Here is a 20,032-nt window from a genome sequence, read left to right as displayed (position 1 = left end):
TACTTTGTTTTTATATGTATTTCTTGTACACCATTAACTCTGGCTAGACTGCTTACATTTGTTTTCCCTTTTAATATTCACAATAAACTTCCAAGGGAAATAGTATTATTACCTCCTTTTTACAGAGTATGAATGTGAGCCTTAGCTTGTTTAACTTTCCCAAATTTGCATAAACTGAGAGTGGAGAAACTGGTCTATGATTCCAGAGGTTAAGCTCTTCACCAGTGGACCCTGATGCCTTCTGGAACAATACTAGATGTTTATATTGGAATGATTTAAAATTATATTTCTTAAAGATTTCATTTATTTATTTGAGAGAGAGAGGGAGAGAGAGAGAAAGCATAAGCAGGGGGAGGGGCAGAGGGAGAAGCAGACCCCCTGCTGGGCAGGGAGCCCAATGCAGGGCTCAATCCCAGGACCCGGAGATCATGACCTGAGCAGAAGGCAGACACTTAACAGAATGAATCACCCAGGCAGCCCTGGAATGATTTAAAAGATAAATGTAAAGATTATGAGTTTTAGTTTATTTATTTTTTAAAGATTTTATTTATTTATTTGACAGAGAGACACAGCGAGAGAGGGAACACAAGCAGGGGGAGTGGGAGAGGGAGAAGCAGGCTTCCCGCGAAGGGAAGGGAGCCAGATGCGGGGCTCGATCCCAGGACCCTGGGTATCATGACCTGAGCCGAAGGCAGACGCTTAATGACTGAGCCACCCAAGTGCCCCGCTTATGGATTTTAGATCATAGAAATGTTAACATCAGGAGAAAGTTAAAAAAGAAAATGAAAGACAAAAAAAAAATAATGATGTGGACTTGTCTTTGTCTTTCTTCAACTCTCTTCCTTTTTGTAGCTGGTGGCTGGGTTCTCCAGCTTTCCGGATGCAGACAGAACACCATGCAGGTCACAACTTGAGGGATCTCCTTGTCCCTGAGAGAATGGGATTTGGGAACAAAAGTCCTTTTCACGACACATAAGGAAGCCCTGTTCATGTACTTATTTGACAGCAGATTGTAACATTGAGAAGATAATTTAGTTGTCATGAAAACCAATAATAGGCCTTTAATTCAGATGCTTGGAATTTTATTTACTGTGAACCTTGATTTCCAAGTTCACTTTAAAATTACACTGTCACATTCTTGTCACAACTGACATTTTTAGAAAATGCAATAAAAATGCTTAGCTGGAACTTTTATTCTGAGTACTGGATTGAATATATCTATTATGCATAAATAATTATATATACATATGCATATACATATAAACACAAGGGGACAAAATATATGATGATATGTATATATGTTTCTCTTCTGAGAAATCTTCCCAGCATGAAAAAATTATTGTTCTCTTGTGTTATAAGCAAATACTTTTAAGGCTTGACCTCACTAAAGTAACTAAAACATTAATTTATGGAAGAATCGGCAAAGATGGATGTGTGGATTTACTTAATGCCAAGAAAGATGGTTTTCTTTAGGTCCCTGTCTCCTCCTGGGGTTTTTTGTTTCTGGGCAAGTCACTTTAGTATCTCTGCTGCTCCTTCTTCCAGCCAAACCCAAAGAAAAGAATAAGTAAACGTCTTTGGATTTCACATATATATGATTTAGGCTGTTCGGCTTATTAGAAGGATACCTGAAAAAAAAAATCACCTAGTGGAAACAGGTTCCTACAATTGAGCATTTATTGGCAGTGTTGTGGGCCATGCCAGCCTCCTAGGCCATCTCAACAGGCCTCATGCAAGCACCCTCATCAAACAGCACTCTTTGCCTGATATGTTTCTTGGAGATTCAGCATTTGGGGAATCTGGAGAGTCGCAGATTTTAGGTGGTTGACACTGCACGAGCACCCCATGGGCTCTCTAAATCAGTAGGAAAATGAAGGCAGCTGAGAGTGGGATGCCATATAAATTCACTTACGGCCGGCCCCACTTCCTGTTTCCTGAGAAGTGCTGGCTGGGGGTCTGCTCAGATGAAGGTCTCTGTGGCTTTAGGGGTCTGGACGCTCCTTGCTGTCTTGATTTGGCCTTGCACCGAGAGCATCTATGGTAAATAGCCAGTTCTGGAGAACACTTCCTTGGAAGGGTTATGATCACTTTCCATGCAGGGACTCTCCTCTGGAAGAGATTGGATCTTACAATGAGGTAGAAGAGAAATACTTTTGGGCCAAGAAGACTTGAGTCAACATACTGAGGTTATCTGGGGTGGGGGGCCCAGGGCACCGGGACCATCTGTGGTGGGGGGCTCAAATGTGTTGGGACCATTTGGGGTTGGGGGGCGCAGGGTGTCAGGGCCATCTGGGGTCAGGGTAGGAGGGCATTGATGCCTGGCTGTGATCCATGATGCTGGGGTCCAAGGAAGATTCTACTTCAGCCAATTTGTGTAGCAACTAGAGGTGCTCCTCAGGCTTTCCCTCAAATAATTTCTGAGTCACTTGAGGCATGACCTCATAATGTCAGACTGAAATGACTCTAATGTAGCATGAAAAAAAATGAAACCAGAAACCCAGACTTGCTGTAGGTCCATGTCCACTTACCTTTTGAATATCTTTAAACTGTCAGAACTCTTTTTTTCCTTTGGGAAGGATCTTCCTGAGAATCTTATCAGGTGACGCTAGGATAATATTTCAAACACATGGAGCAATTTGGAGCTTGCTGTCACTGATGTAGAACACCTGCCTTCTCCAATGCCACTTTCCCTCCAAAACCTCTCCCTGAATTTTCTTACTTTCTTGATGATTTATTTATAAAGAACCAAAAACTTACAGGCTTAAATAGTTGGAATCTCTTACTCGTGACAAATGAATATTTTTTCACGGTAGGAAGATTTTGATCCTCCAAAGCATTTAAGAATATCCTGAATGTATTCCAAGGTCTCCTGGTTCTGTTACTGTTTTGGGAGCTTTGCCAGTCAAGGCTTGAAACTCTACTCTTTTCATTGTATGTTCCTGACTTTCTATTATTAATTTGTAATGGACATATAAAAGTGAGTGCCAGTCCTACAGGAAAGAAGATAATAGACAATTAGTCCCTCTGGCTTTGCTCAGAGTCATGTTAGACTTATTTGTGAGAAGTAGGAGATACAAAATATTGATGGCAGATGGTCATTTTTAAAGACACTTGTTTGACTATTTCTTCAACAACTACCTGCTGTCAATTCCTAAACTGATGCAAGATTCATCTACTGGGAGATAATTTAATGAGCTTTGCTGTGGGAAAATCCTCCTCCAGCTCCTAGTATTTCTACAGCTACCATAAAGGGGCAGTTTACTAAGTAAATCCGTGAAGAGAAGATGGTCAAAGTCAATCACGTGTATGGTTTGTGCTTAATGGCACAGGAAATTTAATTTTTAGATGATATGCAAACTCCAGTTATAATGTTTGGCATATGATATATTATTGAGATTGGCATGAATAATGGAAAACATCCATGACATATTATCCTAATTGCTTTAGGAAGGAAATCTTGCTTCCTAATTTTTCTGACCACAGGTCTGTTTACATATGTCTTCCAAAGGCAGCCTTTAAGCAAGGCTTTCGACTCAGAGCCCCTTACCAATTTACTCATCACTTTATGCCCTTTCTGCAGGAGACAATGGCTAATCATCATCAGACCTGATGTACTGAATGTACTTCTACTGTTGCTTTGTCCCCCTTTTTTTTCCTTCTGTCTTTAAAGACGTGCTGGTGGGGGATAGGAGGCATTGATCAGACTTCAGCAGTGACTGAATTACTTATTTATGGAATAAGAAGATACTGCTTTATTTACTTCCAGGTTTTATTAGACTCCAAGGAGAGAATTGACACATAAGTGCTTTGGTTGTGGCTATCTCTGGAACACATATAGTAACTAGGAGACCTTTGAGAGTATAGGAAACTCGTCTTAAATGTCATTTCAAACCATTGCAGCTTAACTTTCCAGTAACTGGCTAGAATGGCCACCTTGGGTGCACGTTCACTGGAACCAGTTTGGCCCACTTCCACATAGTGATCTGAGGCTCTGAGCACACTCAATCAAATTGCCAGAACTTAATGTTCAACCCGACTGTGAGTCTCCAGTTTCGGTGGCCTTCACTGATTCATGAACAAATTGCATTGCAGTTTTAACGAGTTTTTAAAAAATCTAATAATTGGGTATCTACAGAATTCAAGCCCTGTCCAGCCAGCTGTAAGAAGGCTGCCTTCCTAAAGGTTGGATGGCCAGTCAGACTTTCACTTGGTAAAGGGGAACTGCTGCATGCAAGTGGTACGATCAATGAGGACTACAATTCAAATTATATATATTCAACACTTACTGGGTTCTGTGCATCTGTGAATATATAATTTTTTAAAGATTTTATTTATTTCTTTGAGAGAGAGATTGAGAGAACAAGTGGGAGGAGGGGCAGAGGGAGAAGCAGACTCCCCACGGAGCAAAGAGCCCGACATGGGACTCGATCCCAGGACCCTGGGATCATGACCTGAGCTGAAGGCAGACGCTTAACCGACTGAGTCACCCAGGTGCCCCTGCAGCTGTGAAATAAAGACAATTAAGAAATGAAATCCAGGGCGCCTGGGTGGCTCAGTTGGTTAAGCGACTGCCTTCAGCTCAGGTCATGATCCTGGAGTCCCAGGATCGAGTCCCGCATCGGGCTCCCTGCTCGGCAGGGAGTCTGTTTCTCCCTCTGACCCTCTCCCCTCTTGTGCTCTCTCTCTCTCATTCTCTCTCTCAAATAAATAAATAAAATCTTAAAAAAAAAAAGAAATGAAATCCATGTTTAATATATTTATCCTAGCTTTGGTGACAGGTTGTGTTTGAGTTATTTTTATTAATGTCAAAATAGGAGGATAAGATTTAAACCCAGTGACTTTCACTTTTGCAGAACATGAGGAAGCTGTATTGGTTGAGATGTAGAGTCCTATACTGGGTTTTGATTCTCACGCCTTAATAAGTGTAGGGCAGGTCCTAGCTATCTACGAATAGTCTCTGTTTGGAAAAAATCTTTTTAAAAAATGCTTCTCTCTCACTGGAACTTTGTATCAATAGATATATAAAGTTTGTCTTGTCTTTGACTCGCTTCTTTCTCACAATTGTTTTCAGATCACTTTATAGGTATAATATATTTTCCATGTTATATAGAAGTTGATTATATAAATACATTATAATTTATTCCTTCTTTCGGCTGTCGGTCATTAGGCCTGAAGTATTTTTGTTCGTTTACATTTATTTTTATTGTTGACCTATACTTGCAATTCATTTATTGCAACCATCTTGTTGCTTTTTGTCCTTCTTGTTTGCTTTGGTGTTTTGTCTCTTTCCCCTCCTGCGTTTTCACCTTCTCCTAAATTGTTTGAAATTTGTTTTTCTCCTTCATTCTGTTTTGTTCTCTGATTTGGAAGTTTTGTAATCTTACTAGTTTTTTTCCCCAACTACTAATCATGCCTCTTTAAACACTAAAGCTAATAAATCTGTATTTTCTTTCTGAACAATAGTAAGACCCATGCAATTTAACTTTGATCATCCTCTAAGAAACTCTGGTTAATGTCTGTCTGGCACACTTGGTCAGAATCCAGCACATTTTTACTTCCACAAGATACATTAATCCATTAGAAATAGTAATTATTCCTAACTGACTGAAGATTTCAATGAAGAGGGTAAGAACAGGTTTTACATAAAAACTTTCACAGAACTTGAGTGGATTTTCTCTCTTCAGATTCTTCCCTCTGTGGCTCTGATCATCTCAGGTTCTGGTTTCTCCAGATATGGATCGTATTCTCCCACTCTTTTTCCTTCTCTCCAAAAAGCATTCCTGGGAATATATCGCTCCTATTCCAATGCATTGCAACTTACTTCTGTCCATTATGTGTAGCCCTAGATACATCACCCTCTTTGGGATCTAATTTCTTTAAGAAGAGGCAGGGGGCTAGAAGATTGTGATTTTCTTATTCTTGTGTGTCGATTTTCTTCCCTGTGAAATAATTGAAGTCTAGTTATTTGAGGATATAATGATGAAGATATTTTGGAAACTAATGGTGATGTGAAAACCTTTTATATGCTGTTTTTTAAGGCTTGATTATCTTTGTCAGAGAAAGAAATACTTTTTATTTAATCACAAAGGGCATAGCTGAATATTCTTTGAACCCTTCCCTGAGATAAATACGTATCTGACGCTTTCTCCTATGATTCTTTCTGCAGTGAAAGTAAGATGTTCTATGGACTGGGTGATGATCTCGGTTAGCCCATGTGGGTACAGCAGCAGTCTGTATATATTTGCTGATGAATTATATCTGGGATCGGGTTGCCCCGTGACTCGGATACAAACATATGCATATGATTTTATATACCCTGTACATGACTGTGGGATCAGGATACAGGTGAGAATAGTGATTATTTATAAAAATAACTTCTAAATAGTTTTTTTAGATCTTTATACCTGGCAATAAAATTATTGTCTTTTTTGTTTTGTTTTAAAGAACAAATTTTGCTTCTAGTTATCGTAATTTATGGGTAGACGATGACACAGTTCCTTTACTTATCATTCACTGGACATTGGGCCATCTGTGTGCACAGGACCTGAGAACCCACATTTCCAGACTGGTTAGGAAACCGATTTTAAGTTGTCCTTAGGCTACGCTTGTATTTCACCAAAGCTTAGCAGACAATTTTAAATTCCATTTGATACTCCTAATGGGAAAGGTCACAGTTCCTGGAAAGGTATATATCCTATTCATTGGATCATTTGAGCTGCCTGTGCTCTAGGGATGTGTGTCCATATAAGCAAGTAGATTTTCACTGGGATAAAATCTGTTACTTATTCTTCTAGGCATAAATCTTCAACTGTATTATTATCCTGTAATATTCTCTTTTCATGGAGTCCCATATTTAAACAAGTTATATTCATACAACAAAGATATTTTGGGCCAATGACTAATTGTAATAGTCACCCACAAATAAGATGTTGGCTTTATTAGAAATGAGGAAACGGAATGAAGCTCTAGAGGGCGCTTTTACAATTTGTCCAAGGTACACAGCTGGTTGATGGTAATGTAGATGCCAAACCAGGATGATTACCCTCCAAAGCTTGTGCTTTAAACCACTTTGTTATTTGAACTCCAGATCCTCCTTTTCAAAAGAACTGTTGGAAATCTTCCATTATGCTGAGTGAGATAAGTCAAGCAGAGAAAGTCAATTATCATGTGGTTTCACTTATTTGTGGAACATAAGGAATAGCATGGAGGACATTAAGAGAAGACAGGGAAAAATGAAGGGAGGGAAATCGGAGGGAGAGATGAACCATGAGAGACTGTGGATTCTGGGGAAACAAACTGAGGTTTTTAGAGGGGAAGGGGGTAGAGGGATGGGTTAGCCCAGTGATGGGTATTAAGGAGGGCACATACTGCATGGAGCACTGGGTGTTATACACAAACAATGAATCATGGAACACTACATCAAAAACTAATGATGTAATGTATGGTGAATAACATAATAAAAAAAATCTTCCATTAATGAATCATAAACATGGCTCTCATTGGCAGTTTAGGTTTGCTCCTATGTACTACTGAGATTTTTTTTCCAGGCACAAAGGGTATTTATATGCTCTTACAGGTAATACTCCTCTTCTGTCCCAGTGGATTGTCAGAACTTCGTATATACATAAAAGTGACAGTAGTCAACTTTGAGATCTTAAATGTTTTCTACTTCCTACTCAAATGTGTGTATGCCTCCCCTATTACTAGAAGTACCTTCTATTTAAACTTTGTGCTCCCCTAGGTTGTTTCAGAGGATACTCTCCTTTTTCAAACAGAGATGTACTTTAACCCTAGGAATCTACATTGTGACCATCAGAAGATCCCTTTGGAATGTTCTGCTTCTAGGTGAGTCCAATAGACCAGACTTCTTTGGAATGTATCTGCCTCACCTTTACTTAAAGATGCTGCTGGGGAAACATGAACTTTAGACTTGATTCACCCATAAGCATACATCCAAACACGAAATTAGCATCTCTAAAAAATACTGAATACTTTTATTTTTAAATGTAATATTCATTTTAGAATCAAAGCATACAATCTAGTGTAACTAGGTTATTTTGCAGCAACTGAACTACAAAGCAGAATCATTAGATACTGAATCACCTTAATAAGTGGAAGAATCAAGCCTGATACTATTTTTCAATATCTCTTCCTTCATAATGCTCTAATACATCTTACAGTTTAATTCCATGTTAATAGAGTAAATGATTAAAAAGAGAACATGAGTTTTTCATTTTAATACTAACTCATGGAAATGCATGAAAGGGAAGGGTTACTAACCTAAGCATTAAATGCACTTTGCTTGCAGTTTTGTGGAACTGAGACATTGAATCCCAAAGGGACCCCACATGAACTTTGAGACCAAGTAGAATGATGTATCCTGAAACCCTTTAATATTTACATTCAATGTTATGAGTTACAAATCTTGTCACTGTAATATTTACATTGAGTGTTATTAGTTACAAATCTTGGAAAAATGTTATCCTTGTTTAATATATGGAAATAGTTGACATAAAAAAAAAGGTACAGCTCAGAGTAAATGTGCAGTATTTTTGCAGGGGAGATTTTTTTTTTTTTTTTTTTTTTTTAAAGTAGACTCCATGTCCAGTGTGGAGCCCAGTGCCGGGCTTGAACTCATGACCCTGAGATCAAGACCTGAGCTGAAGTCAAGAGTCAGATGCTCAAAAGACTGAGCCACCCAGGCACCCCTGGTATTTTTTTTTTTTATTGTGCTAAAATATACGTAAGGTGAAATTTATCATTTTAACCATTTTTAGGTGTAAAGTTCAGTGACATTACGTACACTCATATTGTTAAATACTCTTGATATTCTTTTAACTTATTTTCATAAGGCACATCTAAGACTGAGGAATTTAGTGATACTCTGGGAAGTAGCTGACATGAACACTCGATTCTGTAGAGACTTACACGTGCACACACACATTTTCGTTCCTACGTATTAGCCAATGCTTAGAGTAATATAAAATGTTCTGAAATCATGCTCTGGAACTATTGCCTCTCCATAGGCTACCTGATCAGTAATGATAACTCTGGCATTTCTGCTTTGATAGTGATTTCTATGTTGTTTGCAGCTCATCTTCCTTAGAAAAAAATGAAAAGCCGGCCAACAAATATATACAATGCAGTTACTGGTGCATACATTTTACTGCTGATCACACACACACACCCTTTGCCTCCACTACATTGGGTCAGATTAAGCTTCTGACAGCTTTTACTTACTGTTCTTAGGATCCACTTGTCTGAATCCATTTTACTGGGCACTTTGGTACTTTACTAAAGCAAGCATTTCAAATCACCTGCTCTCCAGAGGGCATGGGCACTGTGCCACATCCCTAAATCACTGTACTCAAAAGAGCCACGGTGGTATAGTGGTAAAAAAATAACTTGGACCCAAGTATAGGCTCCGAGAGACCAGGTACCAAGTATACCAACAATATCTGCTCCTGTGTTTTTCGTTTGTTTGTTTTTGTGTTTTTGTGTTTGTTTTTTAGGAAGTCGGTGTGGCTTACACCAGTTTCTACAGAAAATGAAATAAAATTGGACCCCAGTCCCTTTATTGCTGACTTTGAGACAACACCGGAAGAACTAGGCTTACTAAGTTCAAGTCAGACGGGTTTCTTCCTCAAGGAGGAATGGAGACTTGGAACTGGTGTCATGAATTTTGTTGGAAAAACTGTTTTTTTGTGTTAAAAAAAGTTGGTATAAATCTTTTCTTAGACATCTTATCCCTAAAAATCCCTAATTCAGTGAAGGTCCTGATTCAGGGAAGGTATATTTTTCATTTTTTTATTCATTAGGGGTACAGCTTATTAATTTAATGTTAACTATTAGGTAATTTATGCTATCCATTTCAATTTTATTTTCTGTTTTATACGGTAAAACAAAATGTCCTCAATGACAATAATTTGATCCAATTGATATGAACCTTCGAGAAGTATGTTCTAAATATTTTTTAGTAAAAGTAAAGAATAGAGAGAAGTATCTAAATGTGCCAGAGACTAAATTTGTGCAGAGTCTAAAATTTAACATACTCTCAGGACAAAGTCCTTTTGTGTGAAGACACTTTAACTCATGTGGCTTTCCTAATTAATTGGTAAAGTTGATTCCTAAAAATAATTCAATGTGTATCACATATGATTAATTATTGCAGAAGGAAATTAGATTCATATTCTAGAATTTAAATAATCACTTTCTTAACTGAAATTTGATGTCAGGTTTTCTGTTCTCTCCCTGATGGGATTTTTCCACACTTGAAATAATTGGTGGATTGAGGTGGTCAAGGGTAGTATCCTCCCATCATAGTATCATCTTCATATGATCATTTATCACCAGCTACCTGGACATCTTTTCCCTGAAGAGGGAGTCTTCCCATGTAATAGACAAAAAAGTCACTCCTGACTTTTGGGATATTTCTTATATCAATTATGAGAATGGAGCTGTGCCATTTGTTATTCAATCGCTTTGTAAATGTATATTTTGGGTGTCACATGAGCCTGGAATCTAATTTTGCCAAGGTATTTTTCATTAAGTTATTTTCATTAAATTTTTAAAAAATTAGTGCTGCTATTATCACTTTCAATAAAATGCTGCTTATAGTTATTTACTTGTCAAAGAATTTAAACATTGTCACAGTGGGCATCTACCTCTGACAGTTAATATAAAGCTAAGAGGTAACATTTCTATGAGGCTTCACATGTATTGGGTGATGTTACCAGCATGTAATGAAAACGTACTTAATTCCAATAACCCCAAAGTTATGTATGAAGAGTACACCAATTTTACAGATAAAACAAACATAGGTTAAATCATTGGCCAGTTGTTCTTAAAATTGGTGATCTCCTTTTCTTAGAGGAAAAGCTTTCGGCTTTTCACCATTGGGTATGGTGTTCACTATGGGCTTGCTTTATGCAGGCTTTCCTATGTGAAGGTGCATTCCATCTGGACCTAATCGGCTGACAGTTTTTTATCATGAAAAGATATTGAATTATTTTGGTTAAGGTGTCCCTTAAATAATTGCCAGTCCTTTTTGGAAATCAAAAAATGGAAATCACAAGAATGTCTCTGTTGTTAAATGTTCCTCTTGTAAGTTTGTAGCAGGTGGCCTGCCCTGACTTTGCAGAGCATTGTAAGTTTTTGTGTGTATGTTCATTCTGTTTCATTCTATGTAAGTGACTGAGGGGTGGATTCATCCAGAACATTTACAAAGCCAATATAATGATAGATGCTTTGTTTTTCAGTTTTGCCAGAGACAAAGCTGGACTTGGTATAATTACAGCTCATCAAGTAATTAGTATTGATTAGTTCATATGCTTAAATGCTGCCTATTTTCTTTTTGAAAATACATTACTGCTTTCCCTGGAAAGTGCAGAAGGATGCAAGTGACTGTAGGAATCTTTTCCTTGAGAAGTAGGTTTTAGTGACATGATGGAGTTCCAGGTCAATTATAAATAAAAAGAAAAAATTCAACATGCTGAGAATTAGATGCATAGCTGTTAGAGCTTGATTATGATAGTGTTTACACTTCTATGTATGTTAGCTAAATGTATATAGGACTATACACCTGAAAAAGGAAACTTATTGTATATAAATTATTTCAATGAACCTGACATAAAAAATATGCTAGTCTGGCTACAAGGCACAATAGCTTATCCCATATTAACCTAACTGCATGGAGATACATTTAATAGTAGATCAGTTAGACTTTTCAACTGGAATTTGTCTATTAGAAAATGAAAGTTCTTCTATGAAATATATGCTTTTAAAAGAAAAAAAAAAAAGGTATTGCAAGACCAATAGGGATTTTGGTGGAGAGATAGAAAGGAGATGGAATCATGAAGCGGTGTGGGGGGGGGGGGGCAGTAAGGATCTAAAGATGTTTGGACTGAGGCACCCAGGCATCTTCTACTTCAACCACAGCCCAGCTAGTAGTGAGTCCCTCCCTCCCAAATAGCCCATTAAAAGGCCCCCCAAATACCTGGTAAAAACCTGTAGGCTGACTCTGAAAAGGAAGCAAGAGTGACTTGGTGGCTCACTCAGAGAATGACTTACCAAGAAGCCACTAGAAGATGCTCGGAAGGTTCACTTGGCCGCTAAGTTGGGGCAGATCCATCAGGGTGGGATCCCTGTAGTTGCACTTCACCTGGGGCTTGCTGCAAACTCTGCCACTCTTTCATGACAAGCCCCATGGCCACTTAGAAACCTGAAGTCTAACACCATGGTGGGCTGAGGGGCTGACAATGTATCTGGCAATGGTCAGGAATGATCCACGAGAATAGAGTGGAATTTGTGCCCTAAGTATGGTTTAGATTTGGCAGATCAAAATACAAGATGCTCAGTTAAACTTGGATTTCTCATAGCATTATTTTTAGTACAATTATATTCCATGCAATATTTGGGACTTATTAAATGATCAAATATCATATGGTGCATACTTATATATTTTTTAAATTGTTGTTTTCCTGAAATTCAAGTTTAACTGGGACTTCTGAATTTTGTCTGGAAACCTTAGTCCCAAGGAATCCAGCCAGAGCAAAGCAGTATTCAAGCAGTAGAGAATAGAGGGGAGAGAAGTTCTGGAAGGAAGATGCTCACCAAGGCTCTATCTACTCTAGGTCATTTTCACTGTAGAAAAAGAACACTGGAGATGAATTTAAAAACTTATTCAAGGGCCAAAGGGTTGGCTTGGTCAATGTCTAGGGCAGCCTTAAAGAACTGCTAACTGAGGGATCAAAGTGGTCCCACTGAATTAGCCTTGGCAGGTGCCTGGTGAGAACTTAGCAGCTTCTCAAGTGTTGTACCCCCATGTGGACGCGAGAGGGAGCAGCCTGGTCAGAAGGAGCCCAGATCTCTGTATTTCAGGCTCCAAGGAAGAGTAAAGGTCTGATTTCCATGCCAGTTGATAAGAGAGGGGACCCCAGGAGACACAAATGAGGGGGAGCATTGAGGAGAAGATGCAGGTTTACGAGCCTCCTAAGCCAGAGGGAAGAGCAGTCCTTGCCCAGACCAGGGGGTTAGCAGAAAATCGTGTGAGCAAGAACCCCTAGTCCTGTTAACAGAAGGGATAGCCTCCTCTGAAGAATACTGTGGGTAGAAGATGAAGCACTTTGTACAGTGGCTTTATCCCAGGAAAAAAGGCAAGGACAGGAAGGCCTGCTGCAAAAGCCAAGTGAGCATCAGTCCCTGCACAGAAACCAGGCACACTGGAAACCAGCACTCTACGTCCACTGGAATCCAAGGATACGGCACGCCAGTGGGAGACATCTCTGGGAATCTTCTCTTGAGAGCAGTTTCTCATAATCATTCTCTCTCTAAATAATTGGAGAGGCTCCCCATTTTTATTCATTTATTTTGAATGCATTGTAAAGACCTTAGTTGCTAAGATGTCTACATGTATTCTGTCATTTAATCTTTGTATGTACTGTTCTCTAAGGTGGACACTATGGTCTTATATCTACAAACGAGACAACTGAAGTCTTAGAGTTTAAGTAACTTCCTTTCAGAGCTCTTCCTCCCCTCTACAGCTCTACATTTAAAACAAGTATGTTAAAAGGAACTACTTTTTTTTTTTTTTCATTTACTCATGTTTCTTCCTCTCCTTCCCTGAAGGCACTTTCTTGTCCTTCCCGTCTTCCTCCTCCTCCTCTCCTTCCCTCCCCTTCTCCTCCTCCTCCTCCCATTCCCTCCCCTTCTACTCCTCCTCCTCCCCTTCCCTCCCCTTGCTCCCCCTCCTTCTCTTCCTTCTCCTCTTCTTCTTCTTCCTCTCCTCCTCCTCTTCCTTCTCCCTTCCCTCCCTCCTCCTCCTCCCTTCCCTCCCCATCCTTTTCCTCTTCTCCTCCTCCCCCCCTTCTCTCCCCCTTCTCTCCCGTCCACCTCCCCCTCTCCTCCTCTTCCTCTTCTTTCTCATCTTCTTTTTCTTCCTCCCCTCCTCCTCTTTTCCTCCTCCTCCCCTTCCCTACCCCACTCCTTTTCCTCCTCCTCCTCTCTCGTTGTCCTCCTCTCTCCTCCTCCTCCCCTTCCCTTCCCCGGCTCCCCCTCCTCTTCCTGCTGCTTCTTCAGTATTCCATTTGCAATGGCTCCCTGGCTAAAGGGAAGCAGGAGGAACATATTTTTGCTGCCATCTTGTGAGCTATTTCCTCATGATTTACAGTTAGAGTTTCTCTGTCATCCCTAGCTCCGCAGCATCTGCTCCAGTCTCAGGTGCCTGCCCTGGTCACAGAGCTCCTGCATATTGTTAAGTTTTCCTGACTGCTGGACCTCAGCTCACTTTATATCCAGTGCCCAAGTTCACAGTCTCCCAGAGCTCTCCTCATCATACCCGGCCCTCTTTTTTTCTTTTCTGTGACCAAGTTCCCACCTCTGCTCCAGTTTCTAGAACTAGAACCTCACACAGTTTGTTGGGAACATTCTCCTCTTTCTCATAGACTTCCCTTTCCAGGCCTTCCTCACCAGCCCCGCCCTGTGAACTTCCTAAAAATTGCAGTTTGAATCTTCATATGTTATTTATTTCCTTACTGTCTCTTGTCTCTGATCATTCCATCACCTACTTAAGGACACTTATTTAGGGTGATTATGTCATGTTAAGCTTAAGAATGAAACTGCAGAAATGGGTTTATTTGGGAATAGTAGAGAATTACAATTTGAGAAAAGCAAACTAAAGCAAACCACAGCCAAGTCAGGAGAACAGAGTGAGGACTGCTCTTTTATAGAGGAAGGTGGGAGGCGCTGGGGAGGGCTGTTATAAACACAAAGTCCATTGGACTAAACAGGGAGTTCCAAGTATACGGGCTCCTCAGCGGCTGAGTTGTGACTGTCTCTCATTGACTGGGCTGTTGCTAGAGAAGCACCTTTCTTCCTCGTACTGGGTAGCAACGTAGGTAAAGTAGCTTGAGAGGGTAGGTCTCTTCCTATGGGGTCTGCAATCCCTGAGAAGTGGTAGGGTGTGAGAGCTCCCTACTTTGGCCTCCCAACACCATTTTATTTTAAAGATTAATTATTTATTTAAGAGAGAGAGAGAGCATGAGAGAGAGTGAGCACAAGTAGGGATGAAGGGCAGAGGGACAGGGAGAAGCAGGATCCCCGCTGAGCAGGGAGCCTGACTTGGGGCTGGATCCCAGGACCCTGAGATCATGACCTGAGCCAAAGGCAGATGGTTAACCAACTGAGCCACCCAGGTACCCTTTTCCAACACCATTTTAAACAAGGTTTCTTTTTATTCATTTTTACAATGATTCATCTCCAAGCTGGGACACCTCTGAAAGTGGAGGGAGGTGTTATTAAAATCCCACTGGAGGTAACAGGCCTCTGACCTCACCCTACCCAGAGCCTGAGGTTTGCACGCAGCTTGGACAGGTACTGGCTAATGTTAGGAAAGCTGGTTATTAACATTATTAACATTATTAACATTTCCATGCCATAGTCTTCTTTTCTATGAAATTGGGCTAACAGTTGCACCTAGGTCTGGAGTTAGCGTGAGGAGGAAGTGGGTCAAGGCATGTAAAGCGTTTAGAGCAATGACCGCTACATAGTAATCATTCAATGTATTTAAACAACAATTTTTTTCTTTTTTTTTTTAAGATTTTTATTTATTTATTTTACAGAGAGACACAGTGAGAGAGGGAACACAAGCAGGGGGAGTGGGAGAGGGAGAAGCAGGCTTCCCGCTGAGCAGGGAGCCCGATGCGGGGCTCGATCCCAGAACCCTGGGATCATGACCTGAACCGAAGGCGGACGCTTAATGACTGAGCCACCCAGGTGCCCCTTTAAACAACAATTTGCATAATTTTTGTATCTGTAATGTTGGCAACGTAACTAGCCTTTCTAAGCCTGTAAGAATTGAATGTGATGATGCATGTGACCACTCTCCCTCGTCCAGACACTGCTCTTACTGACTTCGTTCTTTGTTCTCCGAAATAACTGTTCGATCCCCAACCTGCCATGCTTTCTCACCCATCTGCCTATATTTCCTGCTTGTATTTCTTGTTCCAACAATGTGCTGGGCAATGTCTCAAAGCCAAAAGACAGTTACTCCTGCTGCCGGTTTCCTAATCTAGGGTAAGCCTTCAGGAAGCGTAGTGAAATCAGAGTGATCTCAGAGGCAAACGTGGTTAGCGCACTCTCCAGCCAGCACATTTTCACCAACTCCTCTGAAGTCTTGTACAAGGCAAAGGTACGTTAAGCCCAAGTCAGAAGAGGCTGCAGTTTTCCAGAAAAGACATTACAGCAATCATTATCGAGTGTTTCCTGCTCAGCTTCAGAGGTAAGACGTCTTCCAAGGCCTGAAGTCTCCACGGTAAACCCTGTAGATTCCCTTTTCAGAGAAAGCCTCCTTTTTTATTATCTGTTAGCCGTGCCACCTAGTGGGCCATGAGGATGTCTGCAGAGTTTTCTGTATGGTTGCTATGCAGAGATTTGGAACTTTAGCTAAGAGCATGGCTTCCCTTTAGAATTTGTTCCCCTGGTGCCAAAACGTTAGACATAATTCTATAATATAGTCATTTCTTTGGGAAGACATGGACATGCACACGCACACACACCCCGGAGATATATTAAATCCAAGGGACTGCCTCCAAATTTGGCTGCCAGCTGTGGGAATGGGAGGGTCTGGACACAACTGAGGTGTGGGATCCAGCGAGTGAGTTTCTGCATAAGCTCAGAGGGATAGTACTGATACTCTAGATTCTGATCCCTATCTCCTCACTTGTTGGCTGTATGTTTTTTGGGAAGTGACTTAACCTGCTGATGCTCCACTTCCCTATCTGTAAAATGGAAAGGATCGTAAGAGTAGCACCTATTCATATGGATGTGTAAGAGATAAATTGGTTAAATGAGTGAAACACTTAAACAATGCTTGACACACAGTAAAAACCAGATGGGTGAACTTAACTGGGGTTCTCAGGAAATCTATACTTCTCCCATTTAGAAAATTAATAGCTAAATTGAACAAATTAGTGAACATAATTTAGTTTGCCTGAAGGCTGAAAATTCTCCCTGATATTTATAGTTATTTTAAAAAGTCAAATTAAATGATGTGGTTAGAATAGATTTCCTCACTCCAGAAGTTTCTCTGTATGAGAGGCTCCAATCCTTGCAAACATATTTTCAATAAGGCATGTCTCCATCAGGCTGGACCAAAAATTTATTTATTTATTAAACATGTATTCACTGAGTGTCCAGCGTGTGACAGACATGGACCCAGGCACTGGAGTTACCACATTGGGAAGATAGCAGATACAGCTGAGCATCCAGTCAGTTGAGGCTCAGAAGGGTAAATAGTAGGAAAAGGGAAGCAGAGGACATTCTTAATAACAGGGAGCTTCCTCCAGACTTGGCCAGGACTGAAGAGGGCTTCATGAGAAATGTGGATGTGGGCAGAGAGTCAGTCTGGAAGAAGAGCAGAAATTATCTAGGTGGAGCTTGAGGGGCAACATTTCAGGAAGGCAGGATTAATACTGAGAAGGAGGGTTTGAGACTTTTGAGAGCTTGATGCTTGGGAGATTAAAAGAAATAAACCATGGCTGGATGGAGCTATGAGATAGGGAGGGGGAGGCATGAAGCTGAAGTAACAGGCAAGCAGCTATCTGATCATGAAGGAGCACCGCTCCCCACATTACGTACATTTTAGTGCAGAAGATATCTTATCTAAAATATGTACTTATTTCCCAGGGTGCTTGGTTGCCTCACTCAGTGGAGCATGTGACTCTTGATCTTTGGGTTGTGAGTTCAAGCCCCACGTTGGGTATGGAGATTACTTAAAAAAATAAAATCTTTAAATATATATATACACACACATATACACACACACATTTCCCAATGGATAAATTTTATTTTATTTTTAAAAGATTTTTATTTATTTGACAGAGAGCACAAGCAGGGGGAGCAGCAGGTAGAGGGAAGAGGGAGAAGCATGCTCCCCGCTGAGCAGGGAGCCCCACGCGGGGCTTGATCCCAGGACCCTGAGATCATGACCTGAGCCGAAGGCAACACTTAACCGACTGAGCCACCCAGGCGCCCCCCAATAAATTTTAAGTTTGAGCTTTGCAAGGTGATGTTCCAAATAGTTAAGAGGGATGTAAAGAAGATTATTCTACATTTAAACATTCTTATTGTACATCCTGATGAGGATTATGTTAGGCACTCATTAAAATGGAGTTTGCTGTAAAATTTTTGATCTTTTCTCATTCTTGGATTCCATGCATAGTATTGAACATGGAAGTATTTCGCATTTATCAGTGTTTAAATAGAGCATGTACCTAAATGTTAGCATGAAAATCAGTCTTGGCAGGAAACTGATGAGAGGTAAAATAGCAATTACCAATGTGATAAAGTGAAGGTTAAAATGTATTCTGACTTTCACCTTCTTTGTGCCTTAGTGATTAAATAAGCGTGTCATATACCCCCTATGATAGAGAACTAGAAATGTAAATGTTATCCTGAAAGGATGCAGTATGGATTTACTTTGACAAACATGAGTGAATTATTAGAAAAATAGATCTGCTATACAATTTCCAACAAAAAGTAGAAATTAAGATACTGTTCTAAACTCAAAGCCAGTAGTTTTGGCAGAATTCAGCAGTATGTAATAGATTTGTAGTTAATCCCCTACTTTCTACCTCATCAGTTGTAAAAGCAGATAAGCATTTTGCAATCACTTCGTGTTGGAGGACACTGTTGTTAACCTTGAAAATCAAACTCAGTTATTTCACTAGCAAAAATGGGTTTTTCAGGAAGAGCAGAGAATTGCAATTTGGGACAGGCAAGCTACAACTAAATCATAGGCAAGTCCAGAAAACAAAAAGGAGGAACTGCTTTTTATATAGAGAGAAAGAGGGGAATTGGGAGTTACTGTTATAAACAAAAAGTCCATTGCAGCAAACTGGGAGTTTGAAGTAGGGTAGTTTTTCATGGGTGAGTTGTAACAGTCTCTCATTGGCTGGACTGATCCTTGCTGGGATAGTAAAGTAGGGTTGACTTGGAAGATGTCAGGAGCTTTTCTTCCTGTTGGGTCTACAACCAGGAGGAGTGGTAGGGCATGAGAGCCCCCCATTTTGGCCTCCTGACTCCATTCGAAATAAGGTTTCCCTTTATCAATTTTTATACTATGAAGTTATATTGTCCAAGATTGAACATACTGTGTATATTTTAGTGATATGTATTTTTTATAAAGATTTTATTTGAGAGAGAGAAAGAGAGTGAGAGCATGAGAGGGGGAGGGTCAGAGGGAGAAGCAGACTCCCTGCTGAGCAGGGAGCCCGATGAAGGACTCCATCCCAGGACTCCGGGATCATGACCTGAGCCAAAGGCAGTCGCTTAACCAACTGAGCCACCCAGGCACCCTAGTAATACTTATTCTTGAGGTGTAATGATTGAGGTGGTTGTTTGGTGACCCTTATATGTGATACTTTAAGTACTTTTTGACACAAGGCAGAGTATAAGTTAAAGTCAACATTTACCAACTGTTTGTTAGGTTAGGGACTTCATACCAATGTTAATATGAAATTAAAATTATTTCCATTTACATATGTGAACACTGAGGTTCCCATTACTAGATCACTCAACTAGTAAGTGGCCAAATTCAGACTTAAACTTGGCTCTTCCATGGTGAGTAAACTCTATCCACTGCTATATAGCTGCCCAGAAGGTTATCTTCCATATAGTACTATACAGCATAATGATTTAAAGAAAATGTTGGACCTTAAAGTAGAATCTCTCTAGTAGAGCTGAATTCCCTTATGAGCTGTGTAAGTTTGGGTAAGTTGTTTAACCTCTCTATGCCTCAATATTCTCATCTTTAAAGTGGGAATAATATTGCAACATAGACTGTCGGGTGCATTAAATATGTTCACACATTTGCAGCAACCAGACAGCGTTTGGCATGTAGAAGTAAGTACTCAATAAATTATACTTATTATTATTATAGGAATATGACCAAAGTCATCTTCCTCACCTAAGAGTTCAGCGCTCAGTGAAACCATCTGTCTCATTGTCTAGGATTGATTTGAAGAGACAGGGGGGC

The 20,032-nt window shown here is 40.2% G+C and overlaps 1 protein-coding gene across 1 annotated transcript; it reads left to right on the top strand.

Moving 5' to 3' along the window:
* Positions 1-1,964: 1,964 nt before the first annotated feature.
* LOC123857957 (oocyte-secreted protein 2-like) lies at positions 1,965-9,711 on the top strand. The gene is made up of 4 exons (XM_045895244.1): positions 1,965-2,040; positions 6,167-6,345; positions 7,742-7,845; positions 9,513-9,711. The coding sequence occupies exons 1-4, from the start codon at positions 1,965-1,967 to the stop codon at positions 9,709-9,711; spliced, it is 558 nt and encodes a 185-aa protein (XP_045751200.1).
* The last annotated feature ends 10,321 nt before the right edge of the window (positions 9,712-20,032 follow it).

The sequence above is a fragment of the Mirounga angustirostris genome, unplaced genomic scaffold (assembly GCF_029215605.1).
Source record: "Mirounga angustirostris isolate CCGP_5_RB_7025 unplaced genomic scaffold, mMirAng1.0.hap1 SCAF_13, whole genome shotgun sequence".
In the NCBI taxonomy this organism is placed as follows: domain Eukaryota; kingdom Metazoa; phylum Chordata; class Mammalia; order Carnivora; family Phocidae; genus Mirounga; species Mirounga angustirostris.
The sequence above is the reverse complement of the archived record's forward strand: the minus strand, read 5'-3'. Positions and strand labels throughout refer to the sequence as shown.

Coding starts and splice junctions, on each gene's coding strand:
- LOC123857957 (XM_045895244.1), top strand. CDS start 1,965: ATGAAGGTCTCTGTGGCTTTAGGGGTCTGGACGCTCCTTGCTGTCTTG. Junction 2,041..6,166: donor TTGCACCGAGAGCATCTATG/GTAAATAGCCAG, acceptor TTCTTTCTGCAG/TGAAAGTAAGATGTTCTATG. Junction 7,846..9,512: donor TTGGAATGTTCTGCTTCTAG/GTGAGTCCAATA, acceptor TTTGTTTTTTAG/GAAGTCGGTGTGGCTTACAC.